General features: G+C 42.1%; 1 protein-coding gene across 8 annotated transcripts in view; it reads right to left on the minus strand.

Annotated features, from left to right (window-relative positions):
- ADGRB3 (adhesion G protein-coupled receptor B3) overlaps positions 1–16,981 on the minus strand; it is a 468,217-nt gene extending 451,236 nt beyond the window's left edge. For 7 of the 8 annotated variants that reach the window (XM_042803555.1, XM_042803551.1, XM_042803553.1 and 4 more), the window contains exons 1-2: positions 16,653–16,981; positions 13,161–13,929 (exon numbers count right to left, since the gene is read on the minus strand). In XM_042803555.1, coding sequence (XP_042659489.1) covers positions 13,161–13,914 — 754 coding nt within the window. In that variant the 5' untranslated portion in view covers positions 13,915–13,929; positions 16,653–16,981. Of the gene's footprint in view, positions 1–13,160; positions 13,930–16,401; positions 16,620–16,652 lie in introns of those variants that run through there. The other variant, XM_042803550.1, reaches the window with a different exon arrangement.
- Between the last annotated feature and the right edge of the window lie 487 nt (positions 16,982–17,468).

Consider the following 17,468-nt stretch of genomic DNA (forward strand, 5'->3'; position numbering starts at 1 on the left):
ATTAAGACGCTTCTATTCCTACAATAGTTGTGTCATTCATAGCCAAACATCACCAGCTGCTCCTAAAGTGATTCCTGGGTTTAACCAGATGTGTTTAGTGTGACACCATTTTCCAAATATAAATTAAGGAGGTGATAGAACTTCTTCTTTCATTCAGTGAAAAAAAAGATACTGGCTTTAGAATGCTGAAATTTTGTAACATATTCCCTGGCAGCTCCTGGACACATTCAACATAAAGGAAAAAAAAATGTACAATGACAATAACTAGTGCCATGTTTGCTGATTAATTCTATATGGTTTTTAGTGTAACTCTGTATGCCAATAAATACAGCACCGCCATTTCCATTAAAAAGCCTCAATACATGTCAAGTATTATCTGAACTTGTCTTGTTCTTTCTGGAGCTTTTTTTAGATTGTTTATTGACCAGCCAGCTACTGACTGATTTCTTTAACTTTTGCTTATCTTTGTAGAACCATATTCTTTTTACAGATGGCAGCAACAAACAGCTATTCTGTGCAGAAAGACATACTTATTACGCCAGCATGATGCAATGCAGAAGAGCACAGTCACAGCAATGAGAGAATGGTTTGAGAGCAGAGGTGTCCAAGCAGGAGACACTGGATGCAGTGCAGGGGAGCACAGGTCTGGCAGGGTCAGTGAGGGGCAGAGGGTGGCACTGGGGATGCCAGAGCTAATGAATACAATGATGATCAGTTAAAGCAGTACAGACCTGGTAACTGGCCAAAACTAGGTTCTATGGTAACAAAAACAAAACCAGTATTTATCCAACCTACATACAACAGTCTATATATAGTAGATTTGTTATTATTTTATTATTATTCATTGAATCACAGAATCATAGAATGGTTTAGGTTGGAAAGGACCTTAAAGATCATCTAGCTCCAACCCCCCTGCCATGGGCAGGGACACCTTCCCCCAGCCCAGGCTGCTCCCAGCCCCGTCCAACCTGGCCTTGAACCCTTCCAGGGAGGGGGCAGCCACAGCTGCTCTGGGCAACCTGTGCCAGTGCCTCACCCCCCGCACAGGGAAGAATTTCTTACTTACATCTAATCTAAACCTATCCTCTTTAAAAATTGATACCCCTCGCCCTATCACTACACTCCTTGATAAAGAGTCCCTCCCCATCTTTCCTGTAGGCCCCCCTGACGTACCGGAAGTCTGCTCTAAGGTCTCCCCAGAACCTTTTCCAGGCTGATCAACTCCAACTCTCTCAGCCTGTCCTCATATGGGAGGTGCTCCAGCCCCCGATCATCTTTGTGGACTCCTCTGGACCCACTTTAGCAGTTCTCTGTCTTTATTTATTACTATTGATTTATTTAACAGTAATTTATTATTATTTATTGTGATAATTAATTTGTTTGATCTTTAGAGAAATTATTGTTATTAATACAACACTGGTTTCCTGTTCTAATGTTGATTAGATATATTTAAGGTACCTACATTTTCAGTTGAGGGTATTTACTGGCAAACCTCCTTTTAATTAAATCCCATTTACATGAATAATCTTGTTGATTCAATTAGATTAATTATGCATAACTGAACACAAAAGCAGGAATTTAGTCATGTCTGAAAATATTTAGATCCTACATCCTGGCATGCTTGGGTTCCCCTTCATGTCTTACTTGTGATAGAAATTCTTTTATTGTAAAGTTAATGTATGCATGATGTTATCAGACTAAAATCTATTTTTTGCAGCACTTCGGACTTCACATGGACAAAAATCCATTATCCAAAATCTTAAAAGCATGGAATAGGAGATAAATGTAAGAGTCCTTCATTCCCTTCATATATTCAATCTGCAAAACAGCAAATAAAATCATACTTTCACTTCAAGCACCAGAAAAAACCTGAAGACAACATGGATTTGATTTTCATCATAACTATGGCGAAAAAAAAATCTTTCAGGTTTTACAGTAATGGCATAATCTATATATTTTAAGTACCTGTATGATACTGATTACGGAGCAAACTATAAACTTTGATGTGTTTGTCCTCATAATATCACCGCAAGGCAAAGCAGTACATTTACAGCAATATCACAGGGAAAGGAAGTGATGCACCAAAGCTGTATCTACAAAAGAAATCAAATAAATTTACATGCCTCATTATCACTTCCAAGGCCTACATCCAAAATGGGGACCTGCAAAATGTTCATGCCAGGGCAACCCACGCCTGCGAGCCATAAGCAACATGCACAAGGTGCACACAAATGTCTGGGCATTTCCTTAGCAGTGAGAAGTAGCAAACTACTAAGAGTCACTTGCACCTAACTGCCAGTACGGCTGAATCCAAAACATGGTCCTGGATCACACCTGCTGAACCGAGCTCTGTACAAACCACAGCCAGAGATGGCTTCCTCCTGTTATGACGGCATCCTCCTTTGTATTGGGTTTCTGTGTGGCAGGAGTTTTGTAGCCGGAGGAGGGGCTCTAGAGGTGTCTCCTGTGGGAAGCTGATGGAAGCTTCCCCAGCTCAAAGTCAGACCCCCACCTCTGGCCAAGGCCAAGCCAATCAGTGATGGGGCCATGCCTCTGTGATAACATGTTTAAGAAGGGGAACATGCAAAGCAGGAGGAGCAGTGAGGGAGATACCTGTGCAAACACGGAGATCAGTGAAGAAAGAGGAACAGGGGGAGGTGCACCAGAGCAGAGACTCCCCTGAAGGTTCCGGTGAGGGGTCAGGCTGTGCCTCTGCAGCCACAGAGGGCTATGGCGGAGCAGACGCCCACCTGCAGCCCTTGGAGGACCCCATGCCAGAGCAGGTGGTTGCACCCAAGGAAGGCCGGGACTCTGGAAGAAGCCCACACTGGAGCAGTCTGTTGCCGGGAGGACTGCAACACGTGGGAGGGACCCACACTGGAGCAGTTCGAGAAGAGATGCAGCCCTGTGGGATGGACTCACGTTGGAGAAGTTCATGGAGGACTGTCTCCCATGAGAGTGACCCCACACTGGAGCAGGGGAAGAGTGTGAGGAGTCCTCTCTCTCAGGCGGAAGGAGTGGCAGAAACAACAGATGATGAACTGATCACAACCCCCATCCCCTGCCCCCCTGCACTGCTGGGCAGGAGGATGTAAGGGAAATCGGGAGCAAAGATGAGCCCAGGAAGAAGGGAGGGTAGGGGAAGGTGTTTTTAAGATGTGGTTGTATTTCTCATTGTCCTACTCTGATTTGACTGGTAAATTAGTGTTGGTGCTGTTCAAATTAAACTGATGGTTTTTTTTTCTTTTTTCCCAAATCAATTCTGTCTTTTGACTGTGACCATAATTGGTGAGTCATCCCTCCCTGTTCTTGTCTCTATCCCTGAGCCTTTTATTGTATTTCTTCCTCCCTATCCCACAGGGTTGAAGGACTGAACGAGTGGCTGTGTGGTGCTCGGTTGCCCTCCTGGCTTAAACCATGACATCCTTTTGTAATCTTCTCTATATATACTGTCAACACAGACCTGAACGTGCTGTAAACAACTACAGCACCTGGAGCAATCTGGACTCAATGCCTCAGAAGGTTCTCATCAAGTAATAGGAATATTCTTGATTTTTCCTGAATTTGAAGATGCCCCAATTTTTGTGGATAAATTAAATATTCAGTGGACCAAAGGGAATTAATATGTAATAATCTGAACATTCATTTACAAGATGGGAAATCATCAGTTCCAGGCCCAGCTCCAAGTATTTTTAAATATATTACATTCTCCCAGGACAATTACTATCAAACTTTTCTTCTGATCATAATTCTGCTTCAAGAGGTGAAACTCATACCTACTAAATTCAGGAACCCAAATAATGGCATAATCAGCTGAAGCCCTATGGCCCTACACATAACTCCCGCAACTTTTTCAGGTGTTGGGACTGGCTAATATCCCAGCCTTGGCACCCTCCTCCATTCCAAGGAGAGTGAACCTTCATGATACTCTCTATATTATTAGTGACTTCTTAGACATTTGGTGCAGATGGGACCAGCTGGACTAGGCTCTGTACTCACATTACGCCTGCAGTGCTGAACATTTTTCCTCCTCTCCCTTGTCAGTATGAAGCACATCTATCAACCTTCAAACCTACCAGTACGGAGCATCTGTATGTGTGCCAATCACTGCAGATACCAGCCATTGCCACAGAACAAACAAAACACTTCCAAGGATAAAAACATAACTTGTCATAGTTCAAGCTGAAGTGCCCAGCTTTGCAGACAATTGACGTCTTCTATGTATACAGTACAGAAGGGACTGCAAAGAATATATTGAAGGGATAGTGAATAAAACACTGTATAAGTGAACCATTTAAGATTTAAAGAAATATTCCACATGAAATCTTCAGACTTAAGATTTTCCAAAACCCTTTTGGGAAAAAATGTTCTTTCATAAAACCTGTACAATATTATTTCTCATAACCAATAAATAGCAGGAATTCAATTTCCTGATTTTCTAATCTGTAATTTAAGGCCTTTATAGCTGCACTACAGGAATGAGCTTCAGGGGCTTCGCAGACTTATACCCAAGCACTCTGTGCACTCTTTCACAGCAGTCTTCACCATTCTTCAATGGTCAGCAGAAAGCCCTGGATAAACATGTATCTTGGACTCTATTTTGAAGGATCCATCAATAGTACTGCAACCAAACCTGGTATAGCTGCCTAGAAACACAATATGATGTAACTGGCTGCTAACATAGGCAAAATTGCAGGCAAGGGTAACATCTATTGACTTTTTCATGGACTTCCTGGCTGAACCGGTACCACTGTTCTTCTCCAGCTCTTTCTTGTGCCACTTTTTGGTGCTGATGGAGGCTTAGCTGGGCCATCATAGCACATCCACCCAACGTCAAGATCATCCAACTAAAATGTGAGCAGTTTTCTGCTTGGCTGGTGTACTAACATAGCTTGAATCAAGAGTGAATCCAGAGCCATCTCAGCAGCAATGGGGTCTCAGATTCTCACAAGCAACTTGTGATAACATACCTCAGTCGATGACACTGGTTAACAAATTCCAAATTATATAAGGTATTTCCAATGCTAGTTACAAATTATAAGCTTGGCAGTCCCCTTAATCATTTTCCACAGCTATGAGTCAGATAATTGTTCTTTTGATCCTGCATCCTCCCATCATCCTTCAGCGAAGCTGTTCAATAGCACACAACTATCAGCTATGACTGAGAGTTATAAACCACGCTGTAAACAAACCCTGTCTCTGACGAACTGATGAGTGAGCTAGAAGTACATGAAGAAGAGCAACAGGAACCCAAGTCAGTTCCCAAAGTATTTTACAACACCTGAAGAATAAAAAAGAGCAACTTGGTGAAAATTGCCCCAAAGGGGATGACACACTCTTCTCCCCATTGTCACCAATTTTCTATAAAGCTACCAAAAAAATTGATGGTATTCAAAGTTTACATTTTTGTTGTGTTTTTGCCATTTCAATGAGATATAAATAAAATTTTAGCCAAGTAACTGAAAATAGCTTGCTTCCAAATTTCAGCTGCACACATTTTCAGCACCATCAAAGAAATACCGAGTATGTTATATGCCTCGTTTCCCCTTCAGATAGTGAGGAACAAAATTGAGAAAACTGAAGTAAAGCACATAAAGAGATGGCTAACCAGTTAAAAGAGAAAGAAGTGCAGCAAGCAGTTACAAAACTGCTTTTTTCTAAAGTACATTTGCTTCACTCTACCAAATGTCAAGGATGGTTTCAAAAGTAAAACTGTACAGAAAAAGAAAATTTCATACAAATTATTAAATAATTTTCTTTTGATAGAAGGAACACATGCTATCTATGTTTCACATCTCTTTTGTGGACTCTAATCTTCATTTAGACCAAATTATATTGGTAGCATGGGGAATTTGCCTTGAGTAAGGACAATAATTTGGCCGTTACAGAGTAAAGTAACAACACTGGTCTAATACATTGTAATTATAGATTGTTTTTATTAATTCTGATGGTGGTTAGTCCATATGAAAAACTTGTCAGTAATTTGACAGAAACTTTATTTTTAACTTCTCTAAGAGATTAATAAAACTGAGAACGACTTTCAAAAATTTTACTGTCTTCCTCTTGAGATTTAACCAGTACCAAAAAGGGCTCAAACTCTGAAATATTCATAAATCGGAGATGCATAATTTGTAAATTTGTACTTTATATCTTGTACAACTTTCTTTATCCTAAAGAACATTTTATATTTCTTGTTAACAGTGAATGCAAATAATGCTCAGTGGAATTCTACAGTGACCTTTGTTTTATTACAATTACTGCATATTTATAAATGAACAGCTAAACTTCAATTTGAGAACTACAACAACTTTGAGTTAGAATCCTTTGATAAAACACAACTGAATGAACTTCATAAAATTAATTCCCTAAGAAGAGAAAGTCTCCTCTGAAAATTCCTCTGTGTATACCAACACACAAAGCATATTTTTCCATGCTTTTGCAAATAGAAAACTAAACAAAACGGCAATATGGATAGATTTGAACAGAAGGGTATAAATTGCTTTAAAAATAGCACAGGAGAACATATTAAATGTAATGGATCATATAATCACTGTATTCTATAAATGTATAAAATATAAATACATAGGTATGAAACTGCATAATAATAAGAAATGCAGTACTTGCATTATGTCATAACATAATTCCATGTAATGTCACTGAGAACTAATAACAGATATCCCACTATGTAAACAGAATCACCATTAACTTCTGTTAATGTCTGTTCTACATGTGAACACTTCAACATTTGTCAAAAGCCCAAGCAAATCAGAGGACAAGGTCTAAAATACAGTAAACATATTGTACACTCTGCTCACCCAAAGTGTAATAGACATATTTGAAGAAAACAGGCATAGCTTACTGTTATGAGAAAGGCATGACTGGTCTGACATATTAGACGGTACAGGACTCAGTACTATCAAGTACTTGTTCACTGAAGCCAGCAGCAAAAGGGTCAGAGTTCTGTTCCTAATTTGGATATGCTTTGACTTCAGATTGAACACTTTATTTTTTTATATCCCTTCCCCACTCTTGAGCATTGGTTCCTATTTATATTCTGTGCTCTTTAGCATGGAGATCTCTAGCAGCATTTGTCCCCAGCTGAGAGCAGGTCTCCACAATGTCTGATGTGCAACAGTGCACGTAAGTAGAGGTTTAATTCAAGCAAAAATGGCAGTCTGGAAAAATAAAATCCTGGTTTGGGTTATAAGATAGATTCCAACATACTATTTCATTGAATCCATGTATGTTTTAAGCAAGCAATGAGCTCAAGAAAAACTGCTATTCAGATCCTACACAGTACATTTGTGATCGTGCTGAAGGCAGGGCAAACAGTTGACTGCAGTAGGATGATCTTTCCCACAAAATAAGTAATATGCCATCTTCTTAGTGTGACAAGTGCTGAACAAAACACTAATAGAATCTGTAGATACCAAAGAAATTACCACTCATATATATATATATATATATATATCTCACCAAGTATATCTAGTAAGAAAGTATTTAAATAACTGAAAGCAAAGACATTTATATAGGCTTTTCCTACCATAAAAGAAATTGTCTGGGTATTCTCCTTTTTGAAGGTATCAGAAAACTCACTGGTGGATTGATCCAAATCCCACAAAATTCAGTACACATGTGAAGTGCTGATTGCTCTTGCATACAAACTTCTAAACTTTACATCAAAACAAGAAGTTTCATAATTTACTTAAGTAAATCAGGTGGAAATGATCAATACAGCACAAACTGAAGTACAATCATTAGTGGTAATAGCATATGATCCTTGAAAACAAAGGTAAGGCTTATTGATTAAAAGATATTCTGATCATTAATGCTTTTTCTACAGTGCATTGCTTCAAAAAAAAAGAATCTGAAATCAAACTCGCATGGCTATGATAAAGCATCCTATTATGAGTGATCCAGAGTGACCCAAATATTTACTATGAATATAAATGTTTAGGGTGATGGTTTTCTTTCAGGAAAGTAAGTCAAAAAAGGCATTATATGAAGCACAATGGAATCCATAGGAGATTTTTAAACATTTCCTTGGGCTGGGAACCAGACCCATAAAGAAGAAACACAATGTCTCTAACTTATTTTATGAAAGGTTCTATGATAATTTTGGAGGAACATGTCCTATTAACGCTTTAAGAGGAACAATATTAATGTAAAAAAATTATTTAAATTATTCTTCTTTACATTCTAGATTTTCACTGACATCAAACTGCTCATAACATTATGATAACAAACTGCTCATAACCTTCATGGTAACAGGTTATTTTAGGATATCAGTTTTAAGTTTTTAAACAATATTTTATGAGTCATAATGAAAAATACCTTTCACATAATATTAGAAAGCACGTTCTTCCATTAGTGCTCATCTTCCTTTGTTGCCTTGAACTCATGGATAAAAGAACCATGGGAAGCAGCAGAACATAAAAACCATTAAGAGTCCTCCAAGTATGTTACTGTACTCATTCAATTTTCTGGATAACAGTTTTATTTATTTGGATTTTCTAACTTTTGCTTTAGCCTCAAATAGTTATTACATACTAAATATTAAATATCCCTGTAGAATTGTATGGTTGTTAGACTCCATTTTGTGATTTTTTATCTTCCTAGACAAATCCTGAACTGTTTTAACAGTTTAAATCCTCTGATGGAGCCGTTCTATGACATGTTATTATTGCCTAGGACTTTCTGACTACGGATGTCCAGCCTACTCCGTCAGCTAGTGACCTCTGGGTATGTGATGAATATTATAAATTCATGCTAAATGTGTGCAACAAGAGGTGGGCATTCACAGAATGACATATAAATAAATGCATACATGTCATGAAAGTTTCACAAAACTACCTGTATCCTGCATCTTACTATTATTCAACAATGTGTCATAAATTATTGCTTTGAAGATATATCTATTATAGTAAAACCTCTGTTAAGATACCCTGTTGTTTTCAGATCTGAAATCAGGGAAAAATAAATAAATTAGTTGCTTAATACTGAGATGCTGGTACACAGGGAGCTGTTAGAATTTGTGACAAAGTAGACCAGTGCTACATTTCTAGCAAATTAAAAAATCCCTACTAAAATTATTTTAGAGTGGCTGAACAAGATATACAAGATTAAGCCTGGAACTCCAAATGCCAAGATTTAATTAATGAGAATATCCTCTCTCTCCTTTTCTTCTGCTGCATGAAAGTAAGAGGACGAAAGAATTATTTTCATTGTTTTATGAGGGCCTCTTTCAGATATGGCAGTAAAACACAGAGGAAAACTCACTCCTAGTTTCTGTCTAAGTTACTATTATAAAAACCCACAATAACATTATGGCTTTGCAATGGTCACAGTAAGAAAAGACATTTTTGTTTTCTTATTGTCATAATTCGTAAAATTGTATGCATTGGCTACATGCAGAGGCTTTACAGGTCCACTGAAGTTGGAACTGAGCCTTGTCTTATTAACAGAAACTTCATGAGATACTTCAGTCACAGCACTGCAGATCAAGAGGACAAATTCCCCTGAGCCCTCAAATTCAGGACCCTGCCAGAGTGTTCACTGAGATCTATTTGCTAGTGCTTTGATCCATGCCAAGCACCTCAGATGTAAGGCTACGGAAAAGGATCAAGACACAATGAAACCGGGTCTTAGTGAAAATGTGGCGATTTTCAATATTGCTTTAATCAGTGATACCAAAGATGCCTTGCCTACTGAAGAAATGCTGATTGAACCACATATTTTCAAACCATTTTATTAAAAAAATAATAGTTACAGCTTCCTCTTTTGACCTAGTTCCTTGTATTGTTCAACACTTCAGCACTTTCAGAAACACAGTCATCCACTGTATCCTTGTCACATCTTTTGTAAAATGCAACACTTCAAAAAAGGAAAAATACTTTTATCCATTTTCCTAAGCCATTTATCATATTCAAAATTGTGAAAATCTTCAGAGGTTCAAAAAAGAAACAGTAAGCTTTAATCTAAATGCTATTTACATTATGGTTCTAAAAAAATGACTGGAAATAGTTTTGGGAAAAGATTTTGCACTTCATACAGTTAAGCTTGATGAAAGCAAATCTGAAGGATGTAAGGGTAGGCATAATACTTTAGAAAGCTGTCAGGTCTTTGCAATTCCTTTCCAAAAGTCATTGCTAGGCAATGTCAGTACCAAATGCATGAATTCGTAAAACACAAGCCTAAGAAGTCCAGTAACATTCTCAGTGTTAAGCAAACTCCTTTCCCCTTAAAATTCAACTTACACTAACAATTTGTATTTTCAGTTGCCACTATGAACTCTAACAACAAGAAACCATTTTCTCAGTTATTGGTCAACCTTATTTTTGCTACCTGTTCTGATATAACTTGAACCAGGTTGCCTGTGAAAACAAAATTTGGATTTCTTGCCTAAATGTCTGATGACACAAGTGATGAATTGTGTTATGTCTGTGGAAGGAATATTCTACATTTTGATCCCTCAATAAAGCCCCCAACTGAACCACAAACCAGGTTTTTATACATACAAATACACTGACTGATGTGATAAATGAGACTGTATCTACAGAAAACAAAGACTCATCACACGTCTCTTGCAGATTTTTAGTCTCCTGACGAAAGAGAAAAAATGCTTTAAACACTGAGTAGAAGACAAAGAGTGTACTCTACTACCATGAGGCTTAATTTGCTAACTGATTATAACTTTTAGTAACAATCTGATGAACAATTTCCAAGTGCGTTAATTAAATAAAACATTAAAATAATTGTATTACTGTTAAAAATCTCAGCAACACCAAAAAACCCACCTACCTACCACCAAAAAACCTTCCACCCACCAAACTAAATTTCCACCCCCTCTAACAGTGCCGTTTCTCAAAGCTCACATCCAGGAAAACCCGTAAGTAAGGGCAAGAATTAAAATACATCTGAAATCAGAAGCAAAATAGGTTGGAAACATGTTTTAAAATTTAATGGGGGTGAGGGGTGTGTGGGGGTGTGTTTGCTTTAATCTGTTTCTATCCTTTCCACTAAGCACATTTCAGAAATAGGTGCTTCAACTGGGAGACACACATCCCCCTGGCACTCAGCGTATTTTGGGGTGCGGTGTGAAGGGCCCCCGGCGGCCGGTGCTCCCCCCCCCGCCCCGTGCTCGCCCCCTCCCCGGCCCCACCGACCAGGCGGTACCTCGGGGTGGGGGGAACCGGGGCCGGGGAGGGGGGGATGCGCCTTTCTCCCTCCGTGGGAGCGGCTCCCGCAGCCCTGGGGCCGGGGATAGAGGGGCCGCCCGTCCCCTCCGCGGGGCCCGGTCAGCCTTGGCGCAGGGCCGCTAACGCGGGCGCGCCTCCTACGCGCCTTCGGCTCGGCGGCGTTTGTACTTCCTCGCGGCTCCCGTGGCCTCCCCGTGCCCCCCACCCCCCCCCCTCCCCACGACACCCACGACGGAGATGGAAGGGATGCGAGCAGCGCCTCCCACCTCGCTCTGACGGCCCGCTTTCGGGGCGGTGTGAAGGCCCTCCGCACCCGCGCAGCGCCCTGAGGCGGCCGCCTCCGCGCAGCGCCCGGGGCTCCCGCCCGGCCCCGGCTCCGCCTGCTGCGCCCGGGGCGGCCTCCGCCTCCCAGGGCACTAATTAGCTCTAAACGATGTTAAATACTATCCCTGCCGCTGCACCGGCTTCTCTGGGAGTAGGGTTTTTTGTTGTTGTGGATTTTTTTTTTTTTGTTTTGTTTTGTTTGTTTGTTTGTTTTTTTACGGGAGAGGCGCTTCTCCGGCATTTAAGATCGCTGTCTCCTGGGCTCGGAGCCCCTGGGTGCTGGGAGAGGCGCTGACCCGCAGGACACCAAAAGCGTCCCTCAGTGTCGTCCTACCCCCCCACCCCCCCACCCCCCCACCCCCCGGCCCTGCCCGCGGCCGCTGGCACCGCGGCCGCTGGAGCAAGTTCAGTTTTCCTTCTCCCACAGCACTGGGGCTTGGCTGCCCTTAAAGAAAATCCTCTCCTAACAACGTGTCAATGTTACATTCCTCCACAAAGCAACTTCTATTAGGGGGGCTGGGAGCTTGGCACTGCCTCGCCACAGACTGGGAGCTTTGTGGCTATGCAGAAAACAAGGAGAGAGGCAACATTTCCTGCATTAAAATGCAATACCCTGGGCTCAATGATTTATCCGTTGCCGCATGGGCACATCCCCCCTCTCCCTCCATTCCCCCAAGGCTGCTCTGAAGGACCCTCTCGCCCACAGGTTGCAGCCAGAGCCCCCCCATCTATGTTCAGCCCATGCTTTCCCTGCCTCTCACCCCCCCAAGTTTCCTTCCCAAAATCACACTCCCCTCCCCCCCTCCCCCAACCTCCTCAAAATGTCAGAAGGACAAAACAGGAGGTAGGAAGCCATGCTAATTGCTGGACCCCCTGTCTTCTCACCCTTCTACAACCCCCCATTTTTTTTTCCATCAGGGACACGAAGCAGCTGCTGGGACTGATACAACAACCCCCATCTTATTAATACTGCTATGAGATTTGAAGCCTTCATCTCCTGGAGCCGAGGCCACCTGGAGAAGGGGTGCAGCAGCAGTCAGTGGCCCCTTTGCAGAGCTGCCAGCAGGTCAAAACAGCCATGTATTGTCTCTGCGCAGTGCCTCACATCTCTAGGCATCTCAGGCAGAGGGCTCTGCAGAACGAAATTTGCTCTTGGTTTGGTTTTAGGTTGTTTAGGTCTGGCCCAGTTGGGACCAGGTGTCCTGAGCATGGTAAATCTCTTTTGGTCAGGTTGCCTGCGTAACTTTGGAAACACTTCCCTTGCAAAGTCAAGGGATCATGTCAAGAGGGCCAAGATTCTGTAGTCGGGTGGTTGCAGGAAAGGGGTGGTGAGGGGGAGAGTGATTCCTGGCTTGCCACCTGTGGGCATTACTGTAAGTGGGGGCTGAAAACAGATGGAGCCTACTTAGGAGGAGTTTCAACAGTGCTCAGCAGAACTATATGCTGAAGGTTAGGGCAATTTAGAAATGAAAATGCAGCTCTCCCTTCCCTGAGGGAGTGTGCATCTTTTCCAGCCCTTTCGCCTCGTCTAGAGGTAAGCTGGAGGGGAGAGCAAGTCAAATGAACGTATCGAGGAGAGACAGCAGCAGGACCTACACACCGATGTGGCATTCAGCCCCCGCTCCAAGAAGCACCTACCTTCTTTTGGTGGCCGTTTGGCTTCTCTGGTGAGGTTGCAGACCTGGGTGGTTTGCAGCTCCTGGGTCAGGCAGCCCTCCGTCTGCTCGTTGAGGGGCAGCACCACGTTATTGAGCAACACCAGGGACTGGTCGTCTATTCCCCATTCTCCCAAATGCTGAGGGCAGGTGCATTTTGTATACATGATCCCACAGGACTCGGTTCTCCCGTTCTCAGATTTCAAGCAGCTCTCCAACCAAGTGCATAACACATGGCACCCAAACTGGCTTGGGCTCACCTTGTTCAACACCAAAAACTCAAAGAAGGATTTTTGGTCTTCTTCTTTTTTGTGTAATCCTGGGAAATCGATTGGATAGACACGGCGTATCTGAATAAAATTCTTATCATACTGCAGAAATACAAAAGCATTCTTGGAATCGCAGAGCTGCATTATAGAATGGTTATTTTTTAAAAGATCCTTTATTTTTTCATGGGAAAAATGATCAAACTGATAAGCCAAGAGGGAGAAGTTGGAGCAGCTGAAGTCCTTTTTGGAAAATTTCAGGTAAATACTATATTTGGTCGGATCTGGATTTTCCAGCGTCCAAGTGCAGTTTGTGAAGTTTTTAGGAAACATTTCACTTACAGAATACGATCCATAAATGACCCCCTTCACCAACGTGGAACACCAGAAGTCTTGGGCAGCATTAAATCCAAACATAACCAGCAGATAGGTGGAAAATATATAAATCAGCAAATTACGAACAGCCTTCATCCTATGTCATTTGGCCTGCAGGAGATGAAATGAAATAAAAATGCAAGTAGAATTCTTCACGCATTGAAAAACCGAACTCCTTCCAATATTCGAGCCAGCTGTTTTCAAGCTTGCAGTTAGAGCCCCTTTCAGAAAGAAGGGCAGGTAATTTTTATTTTATAACGCAAGGGCCGGGTTTGGTGCTGTGTGCACAGCGCCATCACGTGGCCACCGCAACCGCCAACCGCTACAGCCAAATTAAAACCCAGCTATTAGATTATTAATAGGAATGTCCTCTCCTGTCTCGGATGCAGTCATCATGGCGTGGACTAGAAGTGCTCAACTTTTAGGCGAAAACCTAGACGCCTTACCTGACAGACCAAGAAAATCGCACTTTATTTATTTATTTCTTCAAAAAGTAAATAAGTAGTCTGCTATACTCGTATATGTGCATATACAATATGCACATGCAGGATTTTACCGGAATAGAACGAGAAAGCTGGTAGCATCTGTTGTTATATATTATTTTTCTATTAAGTCTGAGAAGCAACTGTGAAGAACTTCAGCCATCATTTAAAAACATACAAATTATTAATTGTTACAGATGGAACATTATCTCATATATGACTGCATGCCTTCGCCCTGGCCACCCAGTATAGAGAGGTCTCTATAAAAAGGAAACCCAGTCAGGAAATACTGAGATTAATGTATTAATAAAATGATGAGACTGCTGGAGAAAGAAACAAAGACAGACAGATGAAACTAGTGCTGGTCTGACACTACCACTAAATGCCAGCTTTCTAAGATAATAATTTCAGTCTGCTACAACCTCTTAGGGTATATAAAATGGATCACTGTACTAGTATCTACAACCAGTATCTCTACATAGATGCCAGTGTTACAGCAGGATCTCTGCACCTATTGGACTGCACTTGCCCTCTTATTACAAGTATCTCGTACTGACTGATCAGCTGTGTTTTGCAGATGTGCGCTTGAATGATGAAAGGCATACTACATTTTCTCTGCCCGTATCTCCAAATAAAGCTGTTTTACTGCACCTGTCAACCGTTACAGCCTCCACATGCTCTGTTCTCTTACCACTGGCCTAGGTTAATAAAGCGAACCTTAGTTATATTTACCTCCGTAACGTTATCCAGAAAATTCAAACTGAACGTTTTCAGCATTAACCTTTGAGAAGATGTTTGTCTCTTACAAATGAGTAGCTTTTTGCCTTCTGCTGTCAAATGCAAGCAGACAGCAGTGATGCCAAGCTAATTTCAAAACTCTCTAGATTGCAGTCTCTTCCACTGTTGCTCTGTAAGCAGAGGCAGACATACACACACAGGCACCGTTACTGAGTTTTGATGTGTGGCTCTGCCTAGCTTTTCATCTCCTCACCAAACAGCAAAGCATCTTCTGTCTCCCATTGCGTAACACACAGCAAATCACCAGATTAAGCTCCCTTGAAGAGATTTTCGTATCTCCTAGATTATAATTCAAACTCAGACTCTTGAAATGGGCAAAGCATCACCAACTCTAATGCTCTTTATAGTGGATGTTAAAAAAAAAAAAAAAAAAAAAAAAGGCAGATCTTCTGCTGGGTCTATCCACACAGTCGTATTTTCTCCTTTCTAAGCGTCCATCTCAATAAATAGCACAGTCCTCCTTCTTCACATAGGGTTGTTACAGCACTTAAGATTTTAAAAAAGATAAACTTATTGGGAATTCTGGAAACAATTTCCCGTTTGCTGAAGCACTTTGCAGGCAATGCAGTTCTGCGCAGTGTTATTCAGGATGGTGTAGGCGTTGAAAGCCAATGTGACAATAAGTGTCTAAATTAGAAATTCCACCCATGAAAAAGGATTAATTTTACAATCTGGAAAGCAAAAAGGGGGTTTATTTGCTTTTCTGTTTGAAAAGGAAAAAAACCTCTGACTTTTCCCATCCTATGTAATATTTGCACTAGAAAAATAAAGACGTCTGCAGTGCTAAGCTGTTTTCCGTGAAGAAATGTAATCAAATAGCCCTTATTTTAGTTGTGCGTTTGTTCATGCAAGTCTACTGAAACACAACATTGTCTTAATCCCTCTCTCCCTCTGTGCACTGCACACACACGAATTGTGTGTGCCGGCAGCATTTCAGTTAGTTTGCAGTATTGCTAAATATAAGAATGAATCTGCTCACTGAAACGATTAGGCACTCAGATTAAAAAGATCTTTCTTTTCCATGGAGGAGGGAGTTAAAGAACAGCCACAGAGGTTTAAGGTTGCCCATTTGGGAAGGGGGAGAATCCTCTTCTGCTGAAAAGCAAACGGGCGTTTAGTTTGGATATTCCCCAAACTGATTTTCTAGGTGACACTGTAGTTTAGCCGAACATAGACGGCGCCATCACTCCACTTATTTTTTTTTTCCCCCAACAGAAGACCCACTGACTTCTCTTATTTTAACTTCCTATTAACCTAACATCCCCTCCACCCCCCTCCAAAATTACCCCAATCGTGCACAAACCTCAGGTTTTCTCGGTCTCGCTGGCAGCTGCTCTCAGGGAAGAAGACCTGTCGCAAAACGGACTTCTCTAACTTTTAAACTGCAGCGCTGAAGTAAATGCAGAGATCATTTTGTATGTGCTGTCTCTCTCTCTATCCTTCAGCAACAGCCTGTCCCCCTCCTCCGCCGCCTCCTCCCCGGAATCCCAAGCTAAAAGCTCTCCAGTCGTAATCCCTGGAAATGGGAAATGGAAATGCCCCGGGCACCCTTACCTTCCACTCCGAAAGCTGTCAGGCTATTTCTCTAAACCACTAGCACCACAGGCACACGTCCCAACAACAGTGATGGAGAGATTCCCCTTCTGTCGGAAGCACCGTTTCCCATTTTCCCCGGCTCAGGTTCAAAACCAAGATTTAAAAAAGCAGCAGAAGATAAAAAATGCAGCGAGAAAACCCCCGCACGACACACACACACCCCACCGAGGAAAAAAAGCAGCTTTGGCTCCGGATCCACCAAATCCAACCACATGAAGGGAAAGAAAAGGAAAAAAACCACCTCAAACCAGCGAGAGACTGCAGGGAAAAAAAAAAAAAATGGAAGTGGCTGAGCAAGCGAAGGTTATTTTTGTTGTTTTTTGTTGTTTGTTTTTTTGTTCTTTTTTTTGTTTTTTTTTTTTGTTTTTTTGTTTTTGTTTTTTTACTTGAAACAAAGTCTCAGCACAGCAGCCCGAAGAGCGGCGATGCCAGGCAGGCGACGGTCTGAGAGGAGGACTAAGGCGCTAGTGCAGATTTGTTGGTGGGTTTTGTTGTTGTTGTTCTTACTAATAGACTTATTCCTCTTTCCGCCCTCCTCCTCCTCCTCCTCCTCCTCCTCCTCCTCCTCCTCCTCCTCCTCCTCCTCCCCCCCCAGGCACTAATGGCCGGACAGCGGCGGGGGGGTCCTTGGCTGCCGATGCCGGGGAGCGGTGCGGTCGCCGGGCGCGCAGGGAGTACGGCGGGAGCGAGAGCGCGTCTCTGCCGCTGCGTGTGCGTGTGCGCGCGTGTGACAGCCAGCCTCCGTGGGCGCCGCTCTCTGAGTGCGCGCCTGTG

This window comes from Tyto alba, unplaced genomic scaffold (genome assembly GCF_018691265.1).
Source record: "Tyto alba isolate M040663 unplaced genomic scaffold, T.alba_DEE_v4.0 Super-Scaffold_40, whole genome shotgun sequence".
Lineage (NCBI taxonomy): Eukaryota > Metazoa > Chordata > Aves > Strigiformes > Tytonidae > Tyto > Tyto alba.